Here is a 24,155-nt window from a genome sequence, read left to right as displayed (position 1 = left end):
TTTTTCAGAGCACTGACCCTTTAGGATCTTGCCCACCTCTTTTCCTACTTACCCATTTGATCACAATACTCCCATCATGTAAGCTTTTCTCTTCACGTCAGACAGGTCATGCTTTGTCCTGCCTTGGGGCCTTTGCTCCTGCTTTTCTCTCTGCCTAGACTGCTCTTCTTCCTGATGGTTACTGAACTTGGCAGGGCCTTGCCACTCAGGTAGACAAGCTCAAACATACTTTCTCTGAAAGACCTTCCCTGACTTCTCAATATTACTTATACCCTATCTAATCTCCTGTCACTGTCACAGCATCTTGTTTAATTTCCATCACATTTACGTCACCAGGTGTGGTGGTGCACACCTTTAATCCCAGCACTTGGGAAGCAGAGGCAGGTGGATCTCTGTGAGTTGAGGCCAGCCTGGTCTACATAGCGAGATCCAGGTCAGTTGGAGCTACAGGGAGACCCTGTTTCAAAACGACCAAAAAAAAAAAAAAAAAAAAAAAAAAAAAAAAAACAACCAAACCAACAACAACAACAACAAAAATTTAATATCATCTAAAACTATCATGTCCATTTATTTATTTTATTTTATTTATTTATTTACTAGTTTATTATTTTTCCTTTCCCAGTAAAAGAGAATTAGGACTTTTTTTGTATCTTTTTACTGCCACTGTCATTTGGAGTAAATTTCTTAATATTAGCATGATTGGCACTTTGAGCCAGATAATTCTTTGATAGCAGGTCTGGACAGGAGCCTATTCTATGCACTGTAGGATGCTTAACAGGATCCCTGGCCTCCGCCAATTAGACATCAGTAGTCGTCACTTCTCCCAGTTGTGACAATCAAAAATGTCTCCAAATATTGCCAAATATGCCCTAAGGAGACAAAATGATCTGCTAAGAATGACTGAGTTGGAGCCTAAAACAAACAGTTACAATCACATGGTTGGTGCTCAGTAAATATTTACTGACTAACTGCATAGAAGGTACACTTGAAATGCTGTGCAAAGAGCTTGGCAGACATTATTAGCTCACCAAATGCTTACAACCACAGGAAGTAGATATCATGATGTGTGAGCTACAGATATGGAAACCAAGGCTCCAAACAGTGAAAGGTCTTGCCTAAAGCTAAGAAGGAAGAAGCAAGCACTCCAACATAAATTTATAGATATATGAATCTTCAACATTCTCAACTCATCAACAACCTAAAAATTACAGTAGACAAATGTAGAGGAAGGGAAGAGAAGCCTAAAATATAGCCTCTGCTTTATTTCCAATTATAACTAGGAAGGAGAAAAAGTTTCTAGGCCTTAATTTACAAGGATAAATTAATAATAATTATAGCAATAGTAAAAGCCATAAAGAGCCGGGCATGGTGGCACACACCTTTAATCCCAGCACTCAGGAGGCAGAGGCAGGTGAATCTCTGTGAGTTCAGGGCCAGACTGGTCTACAAACCAAGTTCTAGGCCATCTAGGGCTACAGGGAGACCCTGTCTCAAAAAGAGAAAAAAATAAAATAAATAAAATGTCGGGCTGGAGAAATGTCTCAGTGGTTAAGAGCACTGACTGCTCTTGTAGAGGACCTGGGTTCGATTCCCAGCACCCACATGGCAGCTGCGAACCATCCTTAATTCCAGTTCCAGGGGAATCCAAAGCCCTCTTCTGACCTCTGCGGCATTGCGTGACATGGGTGTACTCACATACATGCAGGCAATACACTTGTACACACAAAATAAAAATAATAAAATAAAATTAAATATATATACATATATATTTTTAAAAATTAAAACGTAAATGCCATAAAGATATGAAACTTTTCTATTGATTCTAATTATTAAAAATTTACTATCTGGTAAGAGTGGAGAAAATGGAAGATTTATGATATATCTATTAAGTAAATATGATAATATGTTAAACCAGTACCTGTTTATAAATGTAAAGTAGTAATGTGAGTTAAAACATACAATTTAGTCTATATTTTTCACAACTGTTTGACATGCTAGTCTTCACTGCTTTCAATAAAATATCCAGTAAGGAATATATATGTACATATAGCCTCTGTTCACAAACAGGCCAAAACACTGCAATAAAACAAACAAAAAAAAAAAACCAAGAAGCACTCTAAGGCTACAAGGCAGTGAATATAATTAAGTCTGCAACTAAGCTGCAAAGCAGGCAAGAAGGGGCCGGTTAAAGAACTTCCAAATCTAGTGATATAGATTAAGCTCAATGTGAGTAGGTGGGATTTTGCTTTTTTCTTTTGAGGGGGTGGTAAAGCATGGGTATCCTGTCTGCCTTGTGTGGAAGACAGTGAGGGATGAAAACTGATTCTCCACTGAAGACTATTCATTTTTCTAAATTAGTTACATTTCATTTTACTGTCCCTGGAAGAATCTTCACTTATAAGCTTTTGGGAAAATAGTTTACTCCTTTCAAAATTTACTATCCTCCTTTTTTGATGTACCATGATCTGAAGGAACTAAGTAAGACCAGAGGCCCTTCTGACTACAATGAATTATCTGTATGATACCAAACAACTAACACTATTTCTAAGCCTCTATTTTTTTAATAAGACGATCACGATTAGACAAAAATGTTAAACACATTGAACACAATGCCTGGCACATAGTAGGTGCTCAATAAATGTCAAGTCCTCCTAAAAGTAACATTAGGTTGTGGAAACATTACCAGAAGTATGAGAACATATGCTGCACTGTATTATCTACTATACACAGAAATAGCACATAGAGTAAAGATTTGAATAATAGAGATTAAGACATTAACAACATTCAAAGTATAATGCAGGGCTAGCTAGTCTGTGCAATGTTAAAAGACAAAATAGAAAAGTTAAAACAGGTAACAGATAACATTCTCTAATACGTAAAATACTGTCTATCCTAACAAGGCCTACATATCCAAAAAGCTTGGTAGATGTAAACATCTATGAAGTTTCAGCCAGACACAGAACTATCTACAAAGGCTTCAGGGACACAGACTGCTATATCCATGGAAACAAATGCAGAACTCCTCAGATCCAAGGGTGCTTTCAAATTGAATACATTAAGTAGCACACACTGAAAGCTATGACTTCATGATCTTGGCCTTGGTTTTTTTTTTTGGTAGATTAGAGACAGTGCTGATCAGAAAGATGAGGAAGAATGACAAAGTTTAGTATCAATTAGAGTTGGGGTAAACTAGACTCTCACACGCTGCCGATGGATCCAACCTGGGTGATGTGACCCAAAGCTTTAGATAACACGTGTATCTTTTGGATTAAGCAATTCCATTTCCAGAACTGCATCCTAAGGGAATAATTAAATAAGTACATGGAGGCACATAGATTTAAGAGCATTCATATTGCTAATAATAACAGTAACAGCAAAATCCTCAGCTGGAAATACCAGAATCCTAGAATCAATATAAAACTACAATAGGAAATTGGTTAAATCAAAATATATACAGCCATTCAAATAATATAAATTCACTAATCAATGTAAACATCCATGCTATATTGCATAATTTCCTATTATTACATTTAAAAACCAGTCTAGAAGAGTATTAGTGTTGCCTCGTTTTGCTGAAATATATATAACACATAGCAAAAGGTCTGGAGTGGTTACTTTCAGGGTATTAGCAATGGTTTTCACTTATTTTTCTTTTGCATAGTTTCATTTTTCTGTATTATATTATGCTTTTTAATAGGGGAAAAATAAAAACTTAAGAGTTGACAAAGCTTAAAATCCTCTCATGACTAAAAGTGAACTGAATTAAAATGTAATCTAAAATGAAGCCCCCAGTTGGGCGTACCTTATATGCAAGCATGACAGCATGGCTGTAGTGCCACCACCAAACACCCACACGGTAAAAAACACAATCAGAAGTGTGGTGCTGAACATCATTTGTCGGGCGTAAGTGGCAGTATCTCGAATGGCCAAGGCAAATGCCATTGCTCCACGAAGGCCTACAGGGAACAGAAGAGATGCATCTTCAGTACCTGTGATGCACACTTTATAAATTCAGACATAAAACATACTCTAAATGCTCAGAAGCATGTGAACAAATATGAAATAAATACTAACATACTTACAGAATGACTGACAGATTTAGGATACAATACTGTCATTGATTTTCTGTTTGTTTTTGAGAATGGGTCTTGCTATTATAGCCTAGGCTGATCTCAAATCCACAATCTTCCTGCCTCAGTCTCCTCAGTGCTGGGACTGAAGACATCTTCCACCACACCTAGCTTGATTTCTTAAGAATTCTTTACAATTTATTAATTTAGGGGGCTGGAGAGATGGCTCAGTGGTTAAAAGCACTGGCAGAAGACCTGAGTTTGAATTCCAGCACCTACATGGTAGCTAGCAACCATCCGTAACTCCAGTTCCAGTGGATCTGGCGCCCTCTTCTGGCATCCGCGGGCACTGTACAACATAGGTGCAGTTATATACACATAGGCATAAGACTCTTACACATAAATTAACAAAAAAGTATTAATTTATATAAAATAGAATTAACTTTATAATATATAATGCCCTCAGTTTTGACAGTGCAGAAGACTTTAATCACTGCCACAATCAAGACAGAGCATTTTTTTTCTCTTCCCGCCCTAATCACATTGTTTTATATGGTTAATATAACCTGTTCATCACTCTGACATATTCTCCACCACTATGATTTTGTCTTTCTGAGAACATCATGCAAATGGAATCATATAGTCTGTCAACTTTGAGACTGGTTTCTTTCACTCAACACAACACCTCTGAAACTCACTCATTGACACTGTATGAAAAAAAAAGTTTTCACTTTTCATTGCTGAATAATTTTCTATGGCATGGATCTATCAGGTGCCACCCCCATCCCCTGCCATTTGCCCACCAAAAGACAGACAAGTGCCAGGTTGGGTGGTGCAAGCCTGAAATCCCAGCTACACAGGAGGCTGAGGTAGGAGGATCACCCATCCAAGGCTTACCTGGACTACAGGGTGAGTTTAAGGTCAGCCTGAACAACTTAATTCCCCATCTTAAAAAGTAAAAAGTTTAAAGGGGCGGGGGGCTGATGATAGAAATGAGTGGTAGAGTGCTTGCTTAGCATGCATGAGGCACCAAGTTCAATCTCCAGTACTAAAAGAAGGAAAAGAAGAAGTTGTTTCTAGGTTTTTGGCAATTATGGTCAGAATTGCTGAAGACATTTACTTACAGGTTTTTCTGTAAAAATGCATTCATCTTTAACTTCTCTACTTCATATGACATATTTTGGGGCACTATAAGAAGATTTTTCTACTTGAGGATGTAATTTCCATGTTTTGAGTCCATGGTGTTGGCATAAGGTTTCAGTTTCAAGTTATGTGAGCTAGTGTACCACATTGTGAATGAGTGCTTAGAGTGGACAAGTGAGAAAAGTGAAAACTTACCAGCAAACATCATCATATGTTGAAAATTTGATCCAATCTTACTTCTTCTACCCAAATTAAGTAAGAGAGACAAAGGGTAAATATTGGCAGCTCTTCCCAAGAAAATAGCAATCTAAAATTATTAATAAGTTAAGGATCATTTCTTTTTACTATTGGGAATTTGGACTATATATTCAAGATGGTGACTAGCCTCAGTTTAGGAAGCTCAGTTCTTTGCAGGCAGTCTATCGGTGCCATTATCCTACCACTCTCCACTAGAACTATGTGTAGCAATGGAAGTGTCTGGATCTGCACTGTCCAAAGCACAGAGCACTGGAAATATAGTTAGTGTGACTGAAGAACTGCAATCTTAACTCCATTCCATTTAAATTAATTTAAATTTCAATGACTGCACATGGCTAGTCACTACCAAACTGGAAGGTGTAGGCCTAACATGGCAATTTAATACATGAAGAAAAAAATGTATAAATGTGGAATGTCTTTACTAGATTTTCAGGCTATTAACTCATTCATTTCCTTTGCAGTGTAGATAGGAAGAAGAGTAATGTTGGCCGAATGTCCCCTTCCTTCCTCGGAGCACAAAAAAGGGCAGCCAGCCATCTCCTGCTATTGAAATTCCTGCACAGCCCTGCTGTGTCCCACTAACTGTGCACTGCCAACCTGCTGCAAAAGACAGGCCTTGTGTCAATTCAAATGAGTTTTAACTAAAAAAAATAAAAACAATGACAAAAAGCAAAAAACAAACACAAAAACCAATTTTGGTGTCTTTTCTCCTTTTGCTGTCTGTAGAAACTTGTGCTTTATAACTGCAAATTTTACTTCAGGGTTCCTAATACCATCTGCACCCCACTTCCTGAAAGGAATTGAGGGGGAAATGTAATATTAAAAGCAAAACAACATGGTAGAAACACTGTTGATGTAAGTATTGTACAAAGAGAATGTTCAAAGAGTAAGTCCAAAGGCAAAAAAAAGTGTACATAAGAATCATATTCTCATTAGCGGGACAAGGAAGTGCACATCTATAATCTCAGCACTCAGGAGCTAGAGGTAGGAGGATCAGGAGTTCATAGTTCACTTTGGCTAAATAGTGAGTTTAATAGTGGGTTACATCTCAAAAGCAACAAAACCCCACAAAACCACCAAGAGAGGTAGGGTTCAAACACTTGTTGATAAAAGTTGTTTCCCAGAAGAGATCAGGTTAACAATACCAGTGCTGTCATATACTCATGTACTACATAATATATCAATCAAAGAGAGACAGCTTATACCATGGTGGTCCCATACAATTATAATGGAGCTGAAAAATTCTTATTGTATAATGATGTCATAACCATCATGTTACTCATGAGGGTGTGAAGATGCTGGTGCCAACAGACCTACTATGTTGCCAGTCATATGAGAAAATAATATACACAATTATGAATAGTACATCATAGTTGATGACAGTGACTTACATACTTACTATACTATACTTTCAATCACCATTTTAGTATATTCTTTCTACTTAAAAAACAAAGTTTTAGGAGGTATAGCCAGGTAAATCTCTCTAAGCTCAAGGCTGGCCATGCCTACACAGTGACACCCTGCCTCAAAAAAATGTTAGGGTGCCAGTGGGATGGCTCAGTAGGTAAAGGCACTTACCACCAAGCCCGACAACCTGAGTTTGATCCTAGGAAACACATGGTGGAAGGGAGAGAACCAACTATAACAACAAGTTGTCCTCTGACCTCTACACATACATCATGAAAGAAATAAGATGTACAAAAAAGTTGATTTGGAAATAGCATACATCACCAGCGGCCTCATGCATCTCCTGCTTATCAAGTGTCCTAACTGCATCAGCAAGTGACTTTAAATAACTAACTTATATCATGTAGGTTTATGTAAGTATATTCTATGATGTTCACACAATGACAAAACTGCTTGATGATACATTTCTCCCAGTTCACCTCCATCCCTAAGCACTGCATGAGCATCCATGCATACTGCAACTTAATGAGCAAATAACTGAAGAGCGGGTAGTAGGAATCAGGTTCCTCACTGTTGCCTCAGAAGTGTACAGACAAACAAGGGAAGGCAGTTGAAGGATCCTGTTACAGTAATGAATTACAGTTGGAGACATCAGTATGCACTCATCATGGTGATACAGATGGTTCCCTACAGAAATAGTTACAGACACTTGCATGCATGACTTAGTATACATGGATATTTCCTCACTCTGTCAGTGGACAGGGCCTAGAAGAAAGAACTCACAGTGTCTTAAGTGTACCTAGATCATCGTTCTTGGTTTCTAATACCATTTTTCCCCAATGAAGGAACCAGAGCTCCTTGGAGAAATAGCTAATTCTTGGGCTGAAGTGGAAAATACACAAAGGTAGCATCCTGGAGTTTCAGAGAGAAAGCAAGTGCTAAAAACTAAAGCAAAACCCCAAAGCTACAATGATGGAGCATGTCAAGGGAAACAGAAGTCTACTGAACAGGCTCCTGATGGGTAATAGTTTGAGCATTTAAAAAAAGATTTATCTACTTTAATTTTTATGTATATGAATGCTTTCCCTACACATATGGACATGCATGATGCACATGGCTGGTGTTTGTGGAGGCCAGAGGAGTGTTAGATCCACTGGAACTGCAGTTACAGACAACTGTTTGCCACCATGTGGGGGTTGGGAACTCAACCCAGAACCACTGCAAGAACAGCAGATGCTCTTAATCACTGAGGCATCTCTCCAGCCCTGAGCAAAACTTTTAAAAAAGTTATACATAATCCAAAATATAAAATAAACATCAATATATATCTCAATATGAATAAATAACTGAATAAAACATCAAATGAGGGAGAATAGATAAATCTCCTATATAAAGAATTAATTCCAAGTATTTTTGTAAAAATTGAGTCCTCAAGGAGATGAAACCTAACTCCACATACCATAAATGTGGGCTGCATAAGGTGACTCCTTCCAAGCAGGACAAAGAAGAAAGAAGAAAAAGTAACTTTACAATGGAGGACTCTGGCATTCAGTAACCAAGACTAACATCACGATTAGTGACATGTCAGTAAACATGTGACCCTGAGACATATGATATGATATGATATGATATCATATCATATCATATCATATGATTAGATGGAGATGGCGATGGTACTTTATTTCTGTGGCACACTGCCCAAAGAACACATGACCAAATGCAATCTTGAGAAAAACACCATAGTAGTCCCAACTGAGGAACACTCTATGAAATACCTGGTTAGTACCCTCAAATTTTTCGGTTGTCATAAAAAATAAGGAACAGCTGAGAACTGCCAGTCAAATGGAACCCAAAGAAACATTTAAAACAAATGTAATGTGCTATACTAGATGGGACCTTGAAATAGAAAAGACATATTAGGGAAAAAAAAACATGAGAATCGGGAATAGAGTATGAATTTTTCTTAATAGGTCATTACTTGCTCATTCCTTCTGACAAACGTAGTGTACTAATGTAAGATGTACTAATTAAGACATTAATAGGGGAAACTATTCTTTTTTAGCCATAAAGGTCAGAGCTAATGTGACTGTAAGGGTCAATGCTGTTGTTGAATTCAGATGCTGATATTTCTGATTTTCATGTCTTCTTCCTCGTATATTGGAACCATGTGTCTCAGCTGTAAGCGTCCTGTCCCAGTCCCATACCCACTCCCATCACCCAATTGTGATGGAAACATAGTTTGTGTCCCTAAATGTTCTTCAGAGTGGGCATATCCCCTGGGCCCACCAAGAGTCCCATTCCTGTAAGACACTGTCTCTCCCCTTCCTGGCAGACATCAGTTGTCAAAAGTTCCTCAGGTTGGGCTAGGGTTTCTAACCTTCTTACTCACTTTCCTGTGTCTATGCTGGAATTTTGTCTGGTTTGAGCTTGCGTAGCACTTCTGCATGCTGTCCCAATTTCTGTGAGTTCATATGAGTAACTGACCAGCTGTCTAGAAGACTCTGTTTCCCTGTGGTCATCCACCCCCTCTAGCTCTTACAATCTTTCTGCCTCCTCTTCTACAATGATCCCTGAGCCTTGGGAGGTAAATTTACCATATGATCCAGTACTACCACTCCTTGGCATATAGCTAACGGATTCATACTGCTACAGAAATACTTGCACTGCCATGTTTCACTATCCCTTTTATAAGTCTAAAACTATTCCAAAGTTAAAAAAATAGTTTAAAGTAATTCCATTAGAAAAGAGAAAATAAAATATAACAACAGTGACAAAGCATGGGAGGCAGTGCGGTAACAACTGCTAGCTTTCCCAAATGCACAGCTAATTTTCCTTTCTTCCATAGTAGCAGCCACTTCTCCCTTTTACCGTCAATTTGATTTTGGTACACAGCCACTCAGATAAAGACCACGATTCCCTGCCTCCCTTGCAGGAAGGTGCTGCCAGTGTTGTTATATAGAAGTGATATGCACACATTCTAGGAGGTGTCCTTAAAGGCAACTGGCAGACACAAAGGTGACACACCATGGACCACAAGAGTACAGGCAACTCCCTAAGGAGACCAGCACCAAGTTTGCCTGGGTTCCTAATGACGCCATGGTTCACAAGCTCAGACTTTTACAGAAGAAACAAACTTCTGTCTCATTTAGATTTGGGTTCATTTGAGTCTTTGTAGCATAAAACCAAGCATGATCACCATAATTAAAATTGCCAGAGACAGAACAGCTCTTACCTATCAAGAATCATTTTCATAGAATTTATGGAGAATTTCTATCTCTAACAGATTCAGAGTCCTAGAGAATATTTAACTTTATTTCCAGATTAACTACTGTGGATTAAGCAACTGTTTATCACTTAAAAATTACTCAAATATTGGGGGCTGGAGAGATGGCTCAGTGGTTAAGAACACTGTTCTTGCAGAAGACCTGGGTTCAAATCCCAGCACCCACATGGCAGCTGACAGCTCTCCATAACTCCAGTTCCAGGGGATCCGACAGCCTCTTCTGTCCTCCACGGGCATTGCACGACACAGGTGCACTTACCTACATGCAAGCAATACATGCATACACATGAAATTAAAATAATAAAATATTCAAAATTTTTTTTGATTTCTCAAAAATTGACAAGGTATGAAGTTACTAGCTCATGGCTGTGCTACACCTGAAATTCTCCTTTCATTAATAGGGCTTTGTCTTTTTTGCCTTAAAACCGCAGAAAGATATTTCAGTACTATCTCACATTCTAACAGAGGACTTGTACAGTTTTCATTTTTAAAAAACTTCACTACTCTCTTTGGCAGAATCTGCACTGTAAAGTGTTCTTAATGCTTCTTTTGAAAATCACTTATTTAAACAATTCATTTCCATGACTACAATCTTTCCTTCCATATTTCAACTTCAACCATCCTACTGCAATCATTCACATGCCACCCTGGGACCGTTAGCCCACATACCACTCACCCTTTGGTCTTTGCTTCCCATCTTTTCCATGTATTAGAGGTACTCTTTCCAAGCAGGAGTGGTGGCACATGCCTTTAATCCCAGCACTCAGAGGCAGAGGTAGGTAGATCTCTGTGAGTTCTAGGCCAGCCTGGTCTACATAGTGAGTTCCTGGCCAGCTGGGACTACAGGGAGACCCTGTTTCAAAAAGACCAAAAAATAAAAAATAAAAATAAAAATAGATACATCCTACATTTGCTTTGCTCTATTCTGTTTTCATTTTACTCACACAACAAAAATTAGAAACCTGGATGGACCCAATATTTCTTTCTTTTCTTGCTCAGTTAAGTCTTACTGGACAAAGTCAAAAGCCAAGGAGATTGGTTATCTTACAAGTACCTATTTCTTAGTCAAATTTGCTGCCAAGCGAACCTATTGCAATTCCTTGGTCAACTCATTTTCTTATTCTCTACAGCTATTTCATAATCTTTCTCTACCTTCCCCCAAACTCCTATGATCTGTGGAAGCCAGCCTCCAAGATGGTCCCTAATGACCCCTGCCTCCAGTTACACTGATCATACCCTTGTGTAGTCCCCACTCACACTGCTCCAGGGTTGGTCTATGTGACCAAAAGAATACTGCAAAGATGATGATGGGATGTCACTTCCAAGATTAGTTTATAAAAAGCACGTTGGCTTCCATCCTAGTGCTCTCTCACCTCATTCACGCAGGGAATCCATAGTGAAAACTGTCCCGTGGATAGGTCCTACAGAAGGATGATCCTTTTTGTTATTTCACATGTAGGAGTAGTTTGCACCACATATACGCAAATGCCCGTGGAGGCCAGAAGAGGGCATCAGATCCTCTGGAACTGGAGTTACAGATGTAGGCCACCATGTGGGTGCTAGGAACTGAACCTGGATCTTTTCCAAGAGCAGTTATGTGCTTGTAACTACTGAGCCAGACAGATCAAAGGCCATAGGAGAGAACTTATCGCTATTATTCTGCTACACGGACACAGTATTAAACTGACTCCTAATGAGTTACTGCTATCCGCATAGACAAATGCATCTCTCAACTCTCACAGAGGAGGGGACGGAAAGACTGTAAGAGCCAGAGGTGGTGGCTGAATATAAGGAAATTGTGTTTTCCAGACAGCAGGGCAGTCATTTGTGTGAATTCACAGCAATTATGTCATCATGCACAAGGCCTACATAAGCTTAAGCCAGACAAATTCCTAGCACAGAGGAGACAAGGTGGGTAAGAAGCCCCAGCTCTGAGAACCATTGGCAATCGATAGCTTGTGGGAGAGGGAGAGTTAGTTTTCTTTAAGGACGTTACACTGGTCAGGCTAACCAGGCTCCAGGAGATGGATCCACACTGAAGGGTCTTTGGCAACATAAATTAGAATTGACAGAACTTAACAATATAATAAAGTGCATGAAATAGGGAAGGGGCAGTAAGAAGGTGCAGATAGGGGAAGGGGTCTGAATATGATCAAAATACATTGTATGCAATTCTCAAAAAATTCAACAAAATATTTAAATAAAAATGTTTTAGGATTAAGTTCTATAATTCTCTGAAAATACTAAGAAAATGCATACAGACTATTTTAAGATGTTTCAGATATCATTGGATATATTTCACTTTGCTCCAGATAATCAGAAATCTCAGAAAATGTCTTCTTATTTAGGCAGGGGGCAAAACTAAAATCAGCAAAGAAAGTACTGAAGAAAGCTAGAGTTACATGGCATATTAAACTTGCAAAATGCAATATCCTTATATGGCTTCCTTTCTTGATCTATAAATGACATTATTTGTATAAATATATTAAGCCAAAAAAACCCACAAAACAAAAACAAAAAGGATGGTCCTTCCTGTAGACAGCTATGTGAATGAGTCTGGTCTGACATGGCCCTTCTAGCCCCAGATAAGTCCTCAGCACAATACCAGCAAACCATGTCACTTCAACCTTCTTAGAGGCTGTAGAGCCAGAATATATCCAATGATATCTGAAACATCTTCAAATAGTCTATATGCACTTTCTCAGTATTTTCAGCTGATACCCCAGGATTCCTAACCCTCAGAAAGTGTGTCAGGTAAAGAATGGTAAGTTTCTGGGACATTTCTTTTTTTTTAAATTTTACTTACTATTTTTATTTTATGTGTATGCATGTACTGCCTGCATGTAGGTAAGTGCACCCATGTCATGCAATGCCTGCAGAAGACAGAAGAGACTATCAGATCCCCTGGGACTGGAGCTACGGACAGTTGTTAGCTGCCATGTGGGTGCTTGGATTCGAACCCAAGTCTTCTGCAAGAACAACCAGTGTTCTTAACCACTGATTCATCTCTCCAGTCTCTCTGGGACATTTCTTACAAATAGCTCATATACCCTCCTATAATCAGCAGATAGTCTCACTTCCTATTTTATAAAATAGAAACTATCCACAGGAGCTCCACTTTCTCTCCATATACACTACTTTACCAATGGGGGAGCTGTCCCTCCTCCCAGCAAAGGCCATTTCCTCCCTATGCGCTGGAGTCCATCTGTCCTTGAGACATACACCATGAGACATATGCCAGTGAGTGCTGTCTTTCTCATTCTCAGATTCCTTCTTTCAAGCTGATTTTATTTTCATTCATTTCTTTCTATTATATTTATTTATTCAGGGTGTGTGTGTGTGCACGTGCGTGCGTGTGTATTTGTGATAATTTGAAGAAGCTGGTTCTGTCCTTCCACCATGTGGGTCCCAGGAATCGAGCTAAGGTGGTCAGGCTTGGTGGCAAATGCCTTTATCCCCTGAATCATTTTGCTGCTCCCTCAAGTTGGCTTTAAAGATTCAATTTGCTTGCATGAAATAGAGAAAAGGGAAAGACAGCGGCCTTATTCAGCCTTCTTCATCTTTTACCTATTTCCCCATGGCATAGACTACTAGCTCTTCCTTATATTTATGTATTCTTTTTCCTTTTTGGTAACAGAGGACAGTGTTTTGTTGTTTCTGTTTTACAGTACTGGGATGGAACTCAGAGCTTTTCACATGCTAAGTAAGTACCATGCCATTGAGCTTCTCTACTATTTATTCCATTTCAAAATTTTAGTTTGAGACAGGGTCTTGTGAAGTTGGCCCAAACTTTGGATCCTCCTATCTTAGCAGGGATTATAGGCACGTGGCACCATGCCTAGCTAAGGGCAAATGCTTTTATCTTTGAAGTTGGCAGAGTAGCAGGAGACTTCTCTGTCATTTCAATCTGTCAACACTATTTGTGCAATAAGCTCAAACAGAACAGAAAAAGAAATTATTAGACGGGGATGGAAAGAAGTTGAAATCCTTACTTGTTTTCTCAGAAAAAAATTCACATATTTAAATACATTCTTATCATCCACACCCCTCAACCATATGAAGATCTCAATTAAAAATAAGTTTTCAAAACAGACATATAATAAAGGATACAAATGCTCCCACTACAAACGTTGGGTTAAAGACATGGTTCTGGAAGGTGAACAGTGTCAGCCCCATGTAGGAGAAGATGAAATTCTCTGCCAAGAAATTGAGAAGCTCAAACAACTGAAACAAAATTGTAAAAGGTTAGTCCAGTAAGTTTCACACTGTAAAAACACGAGTGACAGACATTTCAAATATGGAAAGCTCATACATATACCTGAAAATATGTGACTCAGAGGAGAGCACATGGATTCTATTCTAGTCTCATTGAAAGAGCCTGAAATGTTGAGCCTTCACATTCCCCATCAGCTCTCTCACACATTCCCTTCCCCAAATCACCATCATTGATTACTCTCCTCCTGCTTCTCCAAACCCAGTTTTTCATTTTGAATGTTGCTTGGGTTCCTGCCACTGCCCTGGTTTAGCTTTTTCACTCTCTGTCCATGATGCTGCAAGACCCTAAATGGTAAGCCCGGCATGCCCATTTCTCACCTCCACTCAATGAACCTCTACAAATGAGTTTCAAGGTACAATCTTCTCTATGAGCTACAAGACACAGTCCAGCTTCTTTTGCCCCAACATTGAATTCTGCATGACCACTCTCTTACCACTGGTGTTCTGTCACCTTCACTTTTTCCTATGTCTTAGCCCCTCATTTAGGGACTAAGCCTCCTAAAGTCAGGGCTTCTCTCTGGTAGCAGGTTCCCAACACCCTGTTAAGGTCCCTGCTGCCTGTCAAGTTCCACCCATTCATTTACTGTTTCCCCGCATGTTAGTAAGAGTAGGTGTACCAGACTTGTTTGGTCAAGTGACGGTCCTTCAGAAGCTCATATCCTTTAGTCATGGTACTTATCTGTGCCTACTCTTTCGCAGGAGACATCTGCCCCCACAATAGGAAGGAGATAAGAGCTTGGTCTCGGGAGTCTAAATGCTAAGGCTTAAACCATGCCTTCCCTATTTGCTAGTTCTGTGGCTTTGGACAAGTTAGTTGATTTTTTTGGAGGTGAGTGCTTACTATGTAGTTCAGGTTAGCCTGGAATTTACTGTGTATCCCATTCTGTCCTGCTTCCAATTTCCAAGTGCTTGTGTGTGTGGAGGGGCAAAGTATGTAAATGTGGACACACTTGTGCCACAATACACGTGTGGATGCCAGAGGCTAACCTCAGGTGTTCGTTCTTGCCTTCTACCTTATTTGCAACAGGGACTGTTATTTTTCTGCTGTGTGCAGCAGGCTAGGTGGCTGGTGGGCTTCTAGGGGTTTTCCTGTTTATACCTCTCATTTCCCTTTAGGAGCACTGTAATTACACACATTCCAGTTTTTATGCACATTCTAGAGATTTAAACTTTGTGTGGAGAGTACTTTTACAGCTTGAGCCATCTCCCCAGTCCCCAAGCGCTTTGATTACAGGTATGTACCACATACCTGGCTTAGTCTTTTTAAAAATAGAGTTGTAGGAATGGAGGACCACCAAATAAGAAGTCCTGGGTTTAATCTCCAAAACTGCTCAAAAAGAGCAGTTACCAAAACTAAGAATCAATATTAAAACAATTATATACTTTATTACCAAAAACTAAGAATCAATATTAAAATAACTATATATTGTTCTTGAAATGGTTTAATATACTTATTCTTATTTACTCATTTAATGATAATAGCTAGTTTCTTGGGTTTTTTATTAAAATTTTTTAATTATTTTTTATTAAGACAGAGTCTCCTGTAGCCCCAGTTGGCCTGGAACTCACTATGTAGACCAGGCTGGCCTCGATCTCACAAAGATCTGCCGGCCTCTGCCTCCCAAGTGCTGAGATTAATAGTTTCTTCACTTCTTACTATATGCCTTATTACTAAGTAGACACACACCCCTCATATTTTAATATCATGACTCAAAGAGACAAGTACTATTACTTTCTCCATTTTAAAATGACAAAACTCAAATACATAGAAATTGCTCCTCATCACACAACCAGAAAACAGTAGAGCCCATATTCAAAGCAACAGTGAATCCAGAGTCTCCACTGTATTCCTGAGCACAGAGGTTGGCAACCTTCCTGTAAACTGACAGCATAAATAGTTGAGGCTTTGCAGGTCATAAGGTGTCTTTCACAACTCAACTCTACCAGTGTAGCACAAAAACCAGCCATAGGCTGTACATTAAAAAGATGAGTATGTCCCTGGGAAGATCAAACTTCATTAATGGACACTGAAACTGAGTTCCATATAACTTTCACAAATAACAAAATATCCTCCTGTTCTTTCCCCAAACATTTAAAAGCATAAGGATATTCTCAGTTCACAGACTGGCAAGAGCCAGATTTAACCTAAGGGCTACAGCTTGCTAACACATGTTCTACTTTTCCTGCCCTTCTTTTTATTTCTGCTTTACTTGTCTGTTTCCCCTAGGCCATTCCAAAACCATCCCATCCTTTCGCTGCACCATTTCCTCAAGATGCTTCCAGCTCTTCAAGCCTCACACCATTTTCTCTCTTCCCAGATGTTTTATACATAAAACATAGAACTCTAAGTACAGTAGCTGGGATTCATACAAGTTGAGTCATTTATGACGGAAAGTTTCCTATCACCAACAAGACTTGAAGCTCTTACAGGGGCTTTTTATGCCCTGCCTTGCTCTCTAAAAAAAAAAAAAAAACAAAAAAAAACTAAGCCCTCCCCTGCCTAACTGCTTCTCTTCTCTATATCCAGGGTATAGAGTGAACTGGTAAGTGGGATTTGTAACCTCAATGCAATGCTTGAGAGGGAAGTCTAATTTCTAATATCCTCCTGTTCAATGAAGGCTTGGGGAAAACATGGGACATGCACTACACTTGCATCTCCAGAACCAAAACAACAACAACAACAACAACAAAAAAAAAAAACCCGAACTGTTGCTTTGGCCTTAGCACTGGTTTTTGCAGACTCCTCTTGGTATTTCTAGCCATCTGCAAAATTGAAAGCTCATAGGTCTCACTACAATAATAAGGCAGCCACATGTTCTTATTTCAAACATTACTTTGTGTTTGTGATTTTGTCTTATGTATCTCCTGAGACTGGAAAATTATATGCCTATTTCCTTAATAACTCTTTCAGGGCGCCTACTCATGCAGTACCAAGCCTACGACAGTCCTCTGAGGGTCCTGAAAACAGCAGCATTGCAGGGCCCAAGTAAAGACTACGGGAAGTTAATTTTTCTCTGTGTGGCCCAGCAGACCAGTCAGAAGGTAGCCTTATGTACATTGCACAACAGCAGTTCTAGTCAGTCAGAGTGGGTTTCCACAACGATCCTCTTACCAGACACAGGATTAGGAAGCTACTACCCAGCAGCTAACGGACTAGTTATCAGAAGCACAGTACTAACAGTTTCTGGTCACTCTGCTAGCTTACTGCCTGTCACCTAAAAGCTGCCACCCTTTAGCATGCCACTCCCATCTATTTCTAGAGTCAAAGGAGGAGTAGACCAAAGATTATTGTTAATCTTTTTTTAAAAAAAAGTTTTGACTTCATTAGTGCATTAGAAATTGTTCACATTTAGATATTCACCTTGAGATTTGATAGCTGCTACTTGTAAAAAACAAAACAAAGAAAAACCCCAAAAACCTCAGTACTCGTGCAAATAAACCAGTCTTCCATGTGCATTAGCATCCATGTAAAATTTCTCCACTGTTTATATACAAAACACTCACCACGTTGGCAGGGAAAATACATAGTTTCATAGAAAAAACTATAATGTATCTCTTGTATGTATGAACAATACACACATAATACAAGGTACACAGTATTTACAAAATATAAAATATCATACAAGCTGTTTGTATGGAACTGTAAGCTCATCTTTTGTATTTGAATGCTACAACATGGCAAATTTCCATTGTTGTATCAATTTCCTTTTAGAGTGCAGGGATTTGGGAAAAACTATGTTTAACAAACATACCGAATCCTAAAAATCTAAGTCTGAGCTTTCAGGAGCATTTTTGAGTGCACTGCCATCAGCTCCCTGTTCTGGTTGGAATTTTCAGCAGTGCTTCCCATCCAGTAACTAGGAGGCTTTGGAAGAACACTAGGATAAGGTGGATCACTAAACTCTGCCTCAGCATAATTTTCTTTCAGGCTCACTTCAGTTAGAAATGCTGATTTCTTCAAATGAGTGTTTTGAATGTTCTCGGTGTTTTTAAAAGGCTTTCTTTCCTGCTTCTGCATTTTATCAGGAGAAGCAAAATCCCGCCAAAAGTTACTGTAATTCCTTTTTTTTTGCAGAGGTGATCTTGGTTACTGGCAAGTTATTTTTGCTTATCTGTCTATCTTTGTTCCCACAAGTGTACAACATGCACAAGTTGGCTGTGGGGAAGAATAACTTTCTCTGATTTTTCCATCTTTGATTTTAAAACTGAGGAAGAAAATTTTATGCCCCCATTATAAAGTTTTCTTACCTGCTTCGTTCTATGCTGAGATTCTGTGGATAAATTATTGTATGTATAATGTGCTTGGGTGATGCCGCAGAATAATACCGCAACCACACCTGCAAAGACAGTGAGGTTCAAGCTCACATAAAAGGCAGGCTCCTACATCTTATACCAAGGCTCTTATTTTACAGAAGAAGACTTTATGCTTACTGCTCACATTTTCATTGATTTTGACTTACTTTGTTGAGAGCAATTAATTGCTTCCACTGAAAGTCTTTACATTCTAACCTGTAGCCTGAATCCCAACCACAACAAGCACGCTCAGATATTAAAGGCGTTGATCCCCTTGGAAAAGTGGCTCTCTAAGTCACTCCTCACTGGGGTCTACAATCCAAAGGAGCAAGTCACATACCTGTGAATCCCCATGCTTCGGCCAAGAGGAAGGTGCTCCAGGACATCAAGAAGAACAAGCCCGTCTCCAGCAACTGGAACTCCCGCAATTTGGTGAATTTTGTCACGTAAGACTGTTAAGCTTGGCAACAATATCTCAAAATACATAAATATGACTACAAAAGGAACAGTCAATGCAAGGTAGTCTGGAATTAAGAGAGAGGCTCTTGAGTCGAACACAAAAGCCACAAAGAGGCAGCAATGTGAAGAAATTCTTGGAATAAGATCTTACAGATATGTCAGCTGCCTTCCTATCAGTGAGAATATCTCATAGCTTAGGTGTTCTTACTGATTTATGGGTACAACATACCTTGCAGAAAATATACTAGAAGACAGAGGTGAGAGAAACAGACTGGTCACACAATCACACCAACTCTATTAATTTGTGGCCCAAAGCAAGACAGCTTCCATAATTAGAACAATTTGCATTTATAAAAACATATAACTTCTGTTGGAGTCCACATGTATTTGGTCCTCTAATTCATCTGCAAAATACAGAATTCATCCCATGATGAAGAAATGGAGGTGCTACACACTTCCTTACACTAATCTAAAAAACATATATTGGGCCAGGCAGGGTAGTGCATGCCTTTAATCCCAGTAGACAGAGGTGGATCTCTGTGACTTAGAAGACAGCCTGGGCTATATAACAAGTTCCAGGCCAGCTGAAACAGTCCCCAAAACAAAAAATAGTATATATTGGGTGACAGTGCAAGGGCCTGTGCCAAGTTTTGACAAATCTTAGCTTAGAATCTAGAGTCAATTGATGAACTATGTACTGTAACAAATGACGAACAAAACATTTCCTACCCCAGGGAACTTGTACCATGGAAGAGATTCTGTCTGTACTGGCTCTCTTCAAAATATTTTTACTGCCTTTTATGCCCCAGTTCACCTATTAAAAAGCCATTAGAGAAGTCTCTTCTAGTACAAAACTGAAATATAGCAAATCAAGAGATTCTTCAAGAAGAGTCACACATTTGTCTTAAAGACATGAAAGTGTCTTTAAGATTGATAGTTGGATGGGGCTGCAGAGATGTGCGGTTGAGTGCTTATTGCTCTTCAAGAGGACCCAAGTCGGGTTCCCAGCACCTACATTGGGTGGGTCACAACCACCTGTAGCTCCAGCTCCAGAGGGGCGCAACCCCCTCTTCTGGCCTTTTCAGGCATTACAATCATGTGCACATACACAGACATATAAACACACAATACACAAATAAAATTTTTTAAAAATACTTTAGGGGCTGGAAAGATGGCTCAGTGGTTAAGAACACTGGTTGTTCTTGCAGAAGACCTGGGTTCGAATCTCAGCACCCACATGGCAGCTAACAACTGTCCATAACTCCCATCCCAAGGGATCCAACATCCTCTTCTGACTTTGGACATTGCATGACACAGGTGTACTTACCTAGGTGCAGGCAATACATGCATACACATAAAATAAAAATAATAAATAAAAATTTTAAAAAGTTAAAAATAAATAAATAAATAAACACTTAAAAAATTTATAGCCAGGAACTTTGGGGCTCATCTAGTCCTACTCAATTCTCCTTACCCTTTACTCTCTGGACTGAGATCCAAAGAGTTCAAGTGTCAAAACCTCTAGCATATTTGTGTCTGCCGGTAGGGGCCCATGTTTATTTATCTTTGATATGCAGAGCACAGTATCTGGCATGTAGCAGGCAATCGGGAAATGCCTCTGAATGAATGTACAAATCACCTGTCAGTACTTCTAGCTAGTGACAATATCAGGACTACAGCCCAAGGCTCTGGTGAAAAAAGTGATTAGGAAAACAGATGAACTCTTCCATATACTCACCCAGGAACTGCATTCCATGGGTCACCATGACCTTACATTGTCTGTTCTACTAAACAAAGAGTAGAATAATCAGAGACTTTGGGGAATGCATTCACTTTACATCAATTTAATCTACAATCATAAAATTCAACCTTAAACTCCTTAAAGAGATGCTGTGTCTAACCAGAGACTCTTACAGTGCAAGATTTAGGGCATCCTGACATTGTGGTACATGCCAATAATTCTAGCACTCAGGAGGCTGACGTAGGAAAATCATGAAATCGAGGGCAGCCTGGGCCACATAATAAAATTCTGTCTCAGAAAAGGGTATGGGGACTATGGATGAAGCTCAGTTGGTAGAGGGCTTGTCTTACATGCATGAATTCCTGGGTTCCTTCCCTAATGCCACATGAACTGGGTATGGTGGTACATACCAGTATTTCTAGCACTTGGGAAGTGGAAGGAAGAGGATCAGAAATTCTAGGGCATCCTCAGCTACATACGGAATTTAAAGCCATGCTGGAATACATGAGATCCTGTCCCCCACAAAAATGTTTTAGGACACTGGCTCTGCAGAACAATGAAGTTGCTGCTTTATGTTTTCACATCAAGTTCTTGGTTATAAGATAAATAACTATAAAACAATTCCAACCATGGGTTGCTTCATCCAGTTACCTGAGTAGGTTAACAATAAAAAATAAGTATAGTAAAAGGATATTAAAGCTGTCACCACTCCTGTCGCAGCACCCATTGCAAAAGATCCACTGAAGATCCCAAGGAAGATCCCAATAGACTTGAACATGGCTGTGACATCAAAGGTGTGACTGTTGTCTCCAGCTGGTTGGTATGCCACTATTGAGCTACAAAAGACAGATTGCTCTTAATTCTAGAAGCAATTTTTACTTTAAAAATAGTATCTAAAGCTGGGCATGGGAACACACACCTGTAATCTCAGCATTTGAGAGGCTGAGGTAGGAATATCACCAGTTCTAAGATAGCCTAGGCTACATAGTGAGATCCTGTATCAACAAAACAAAACAAACAGAAAACCAGAAAAACATTTTCTAGTATAGAACTTTAAAGACAAAAATCAGAGGAAGAAAGAGAACCCCAAATCTTTGGATGAGAATTGCCAAAATAAGGACAAAAAATATCCTGGGGTTTATGCAGCTAACAAGAAAGCTCAGCTTTTTTTTTTTTTAAAAAAAAGTAACAGTTTCAAGAGCAGAACATTGTAAAAGCCTCTATATAAAAGTTTTACCAAGTCTTTTCATCCTCAATACTGCAGTGTTATTTCTGTGTGTGATTCTGTTGAAGAATTTACTTGTTCTGAGTGCCACAAAACACTAATATACTAATGAAAACAACCTAATGAAAAACTCCACTTGTTTCCCGCAGAGGCATAAGAATATAAAGAATATTTTTCAATACTTAACCCAGTTGCATTTGGTTTGTCTTATGGGAAAACGAAGGTAAATAAAGGACCTTTCCAACTTTTAAAATACCAGAATGGGCCAAATGCTTAATAGCTATTCACTCACTGAAATAGACTTCTATAAGAAAAAGGACTCAAAAGGCCTTCCAAGGAATTAGAATCCACTCAGGAGTACTTTGAGTGTACCCAGCTGGACCCTCCACCCTAAACTTCTGAAAGAGAGTCACTCTGTGCCAAGCCAACACAGGCAGTTATAAGAGACACTCTCCATCCTGAACTCCAAGTCCAAACCTGGTCTGAAAAAGCTTCTTTATAACAGTCACCCCAAGAAATAGAAATGGCTGAGAAAAATCACTCTTGCCAGCAGGTCTCTGCCAGCAGTGCTTACAGTCACTAAATCAGCTCTCATCTCAGTGAATTGAGGCTACCTCAATTAACTTTATAAAGTTATATAAAGAAGCTTTATAAAAAGTCCAGACTGAAAGACATCATATAAGAAAAGGAATAAAAACACATTCCTAAGACTATTATTAGCTCTCCTTGTTGTTATTCTAATGTGTCTTTCCTGGTTCGAGGCTAAAAAGTGTGCTACTTCTACAATGCATAACAAGTGCTTTTCACAGCTTCCATGTTAAACTGCTAAAAATCTAAGACCAAATCAAAATTTAATAATTTGTATCTATTTTACTGAAGTACAATATCAATTTGTTTAATGACATAAACAATTTCTGACATGCAATCTGAATTAAAATTTTTACACATTTGTGTTTAAATGCTCAATCTAACCAGATCATTTGGATTTTATACTATTTTAACAAACATTAAATGGTTTTGAAATATCAAGATGTTTACATATACACAAACAGTCACAGCATTGTCAGTGAGATCTGACTATGCCATGTAACATTAAAATACAATCTGCAAAAAGGATAAAACACTTCACAGCAACCGAGTGCAAGGCCAGCCTGGTCTACATAGAATGTTCCAAACCAGCTGGGGCTACTGGGAGACCCTGTCTCAAAAAAAACAAAAATAAAAATTTTAGATGAAGCAAAACATGGATGCCATGCCTGCTATCATTATTTTCTTCTTTAATCAAAAAAAAATTTAAAACTCATGGAAAACATGACGGTCTTGTCTTCGTTTTAGGCAAATGCTGACCTCTGAAATGACATTTTAACTTGCTTTTTCCATATCAGTAAACATTTTATCTTGTGACAAAAACATTTAAATGAATAGTTAAAAAAAGAACCCCAATAGGGGCTGGTGAGATGGCCCAGCGGTTAAAGAGCACTGACTGCTCTTACAGAGGACCCAGGTTCAGTTCCCAGCATCCACATGGTGGCTAACAACTGTAACTCCAGTTCCAGGGGATCTGACGCCCTCTTCTGGCCTCTGTGGGCATTTCATGACTGGACCCACTTACATACATGCAGGCAAAATACTCATACACATAAAACAATAAATAAATCAAAAAGTTTAAAAATCCTAATAGTCATCCAATATATACTTGAGGAAAAAAAATCATCACATCATCTACTACCCTACAGATGTGTTTTATTTCCCTTCTATATTTATTCTCTCCCCTTTCTGTTACAGGGATACTATTTCACATTTAGTTAGAATCATAGTGAATACACAGTTTTGAATTGTTTATGAGTCAGGGTCCCATATGTAGAGTAGTCTTGGCTGGATTTGAACTTACTGTATAGCTGAGGATGACCTTGAATTTCTGATCCTCCTGCCTCCACCAGCTAAGTGCTGGGAATATAGGTATTCACCACTATGCCTGGTTTTAATGCAGTGCTAGAGGAC

At 39.0% G+C, this 24,155-nt stretch overlaps 1 protein-coding gene across 2 annotated transcripts in view; it reads right to left on the bottom strand.

The window, feature by feature from the left end:
- Slc9a6 (solute carrier family 9 member A6) overlaps positions 1–24,155 on the bottom strand; it is a 68,506-nt gene that overhangs the window by 18,446 nt on the left and 25,905 nt on the right. The window contains exons 8-14 of one of the 2 annotated variants that reach the window (XM_029567174.1): positions 21,624–21,765; positions 19,070–19,175; positions 18,685–18,773; positions 14,272–14,385; positions 5,409–5,520; positions 3,803–3,956; positions 3,202–3,297 (exon numbers count right to left, since the gene is read on the bottom strand). In XM_029567174.1, the coding sequence (XP_029423034.1) occupies positions 3,202–3,297; positions 3,803–3,956; positions 5,409–5,520; positions 14,272–14,385; positions 18,685–18,773; positions 19,070–19,175; positions 21,624–21,765 (813 nt within the window). The remainder of the gene's footprint in view (positions 1–3,201; positions 3,298–3,802; positions 3,957–5,408; positions 5,521–14,271; positions 14,386–18,684; positions 18,774–19,069; positions 19,176–21,623; positions 21,766–24,155) is intronic. The other variant, XM_017800019.1, reaches the window with a different exon arrangement.

This window comes from Nannospalax galili, unplaced genomic scaffold, assembly GCF_000622305.1.
Source record: "Nannospalax galili isolate Female #2095 unplaced genomic scaffold, S.galili_v1.0 scaffold901, whole genome shotgun sequence".
Lineage (NCBI taxonomy): Eukaryota > Metazoa > Chordata > Mammalia > Rodentia > Spalacidae > Nannospalax > Nannospalax galili.
The sequence above is the reverse complement of the archived record's forward strand: the minus strand, read 5'-3'. Positions and strand labels throughout refer to the sequence as shown.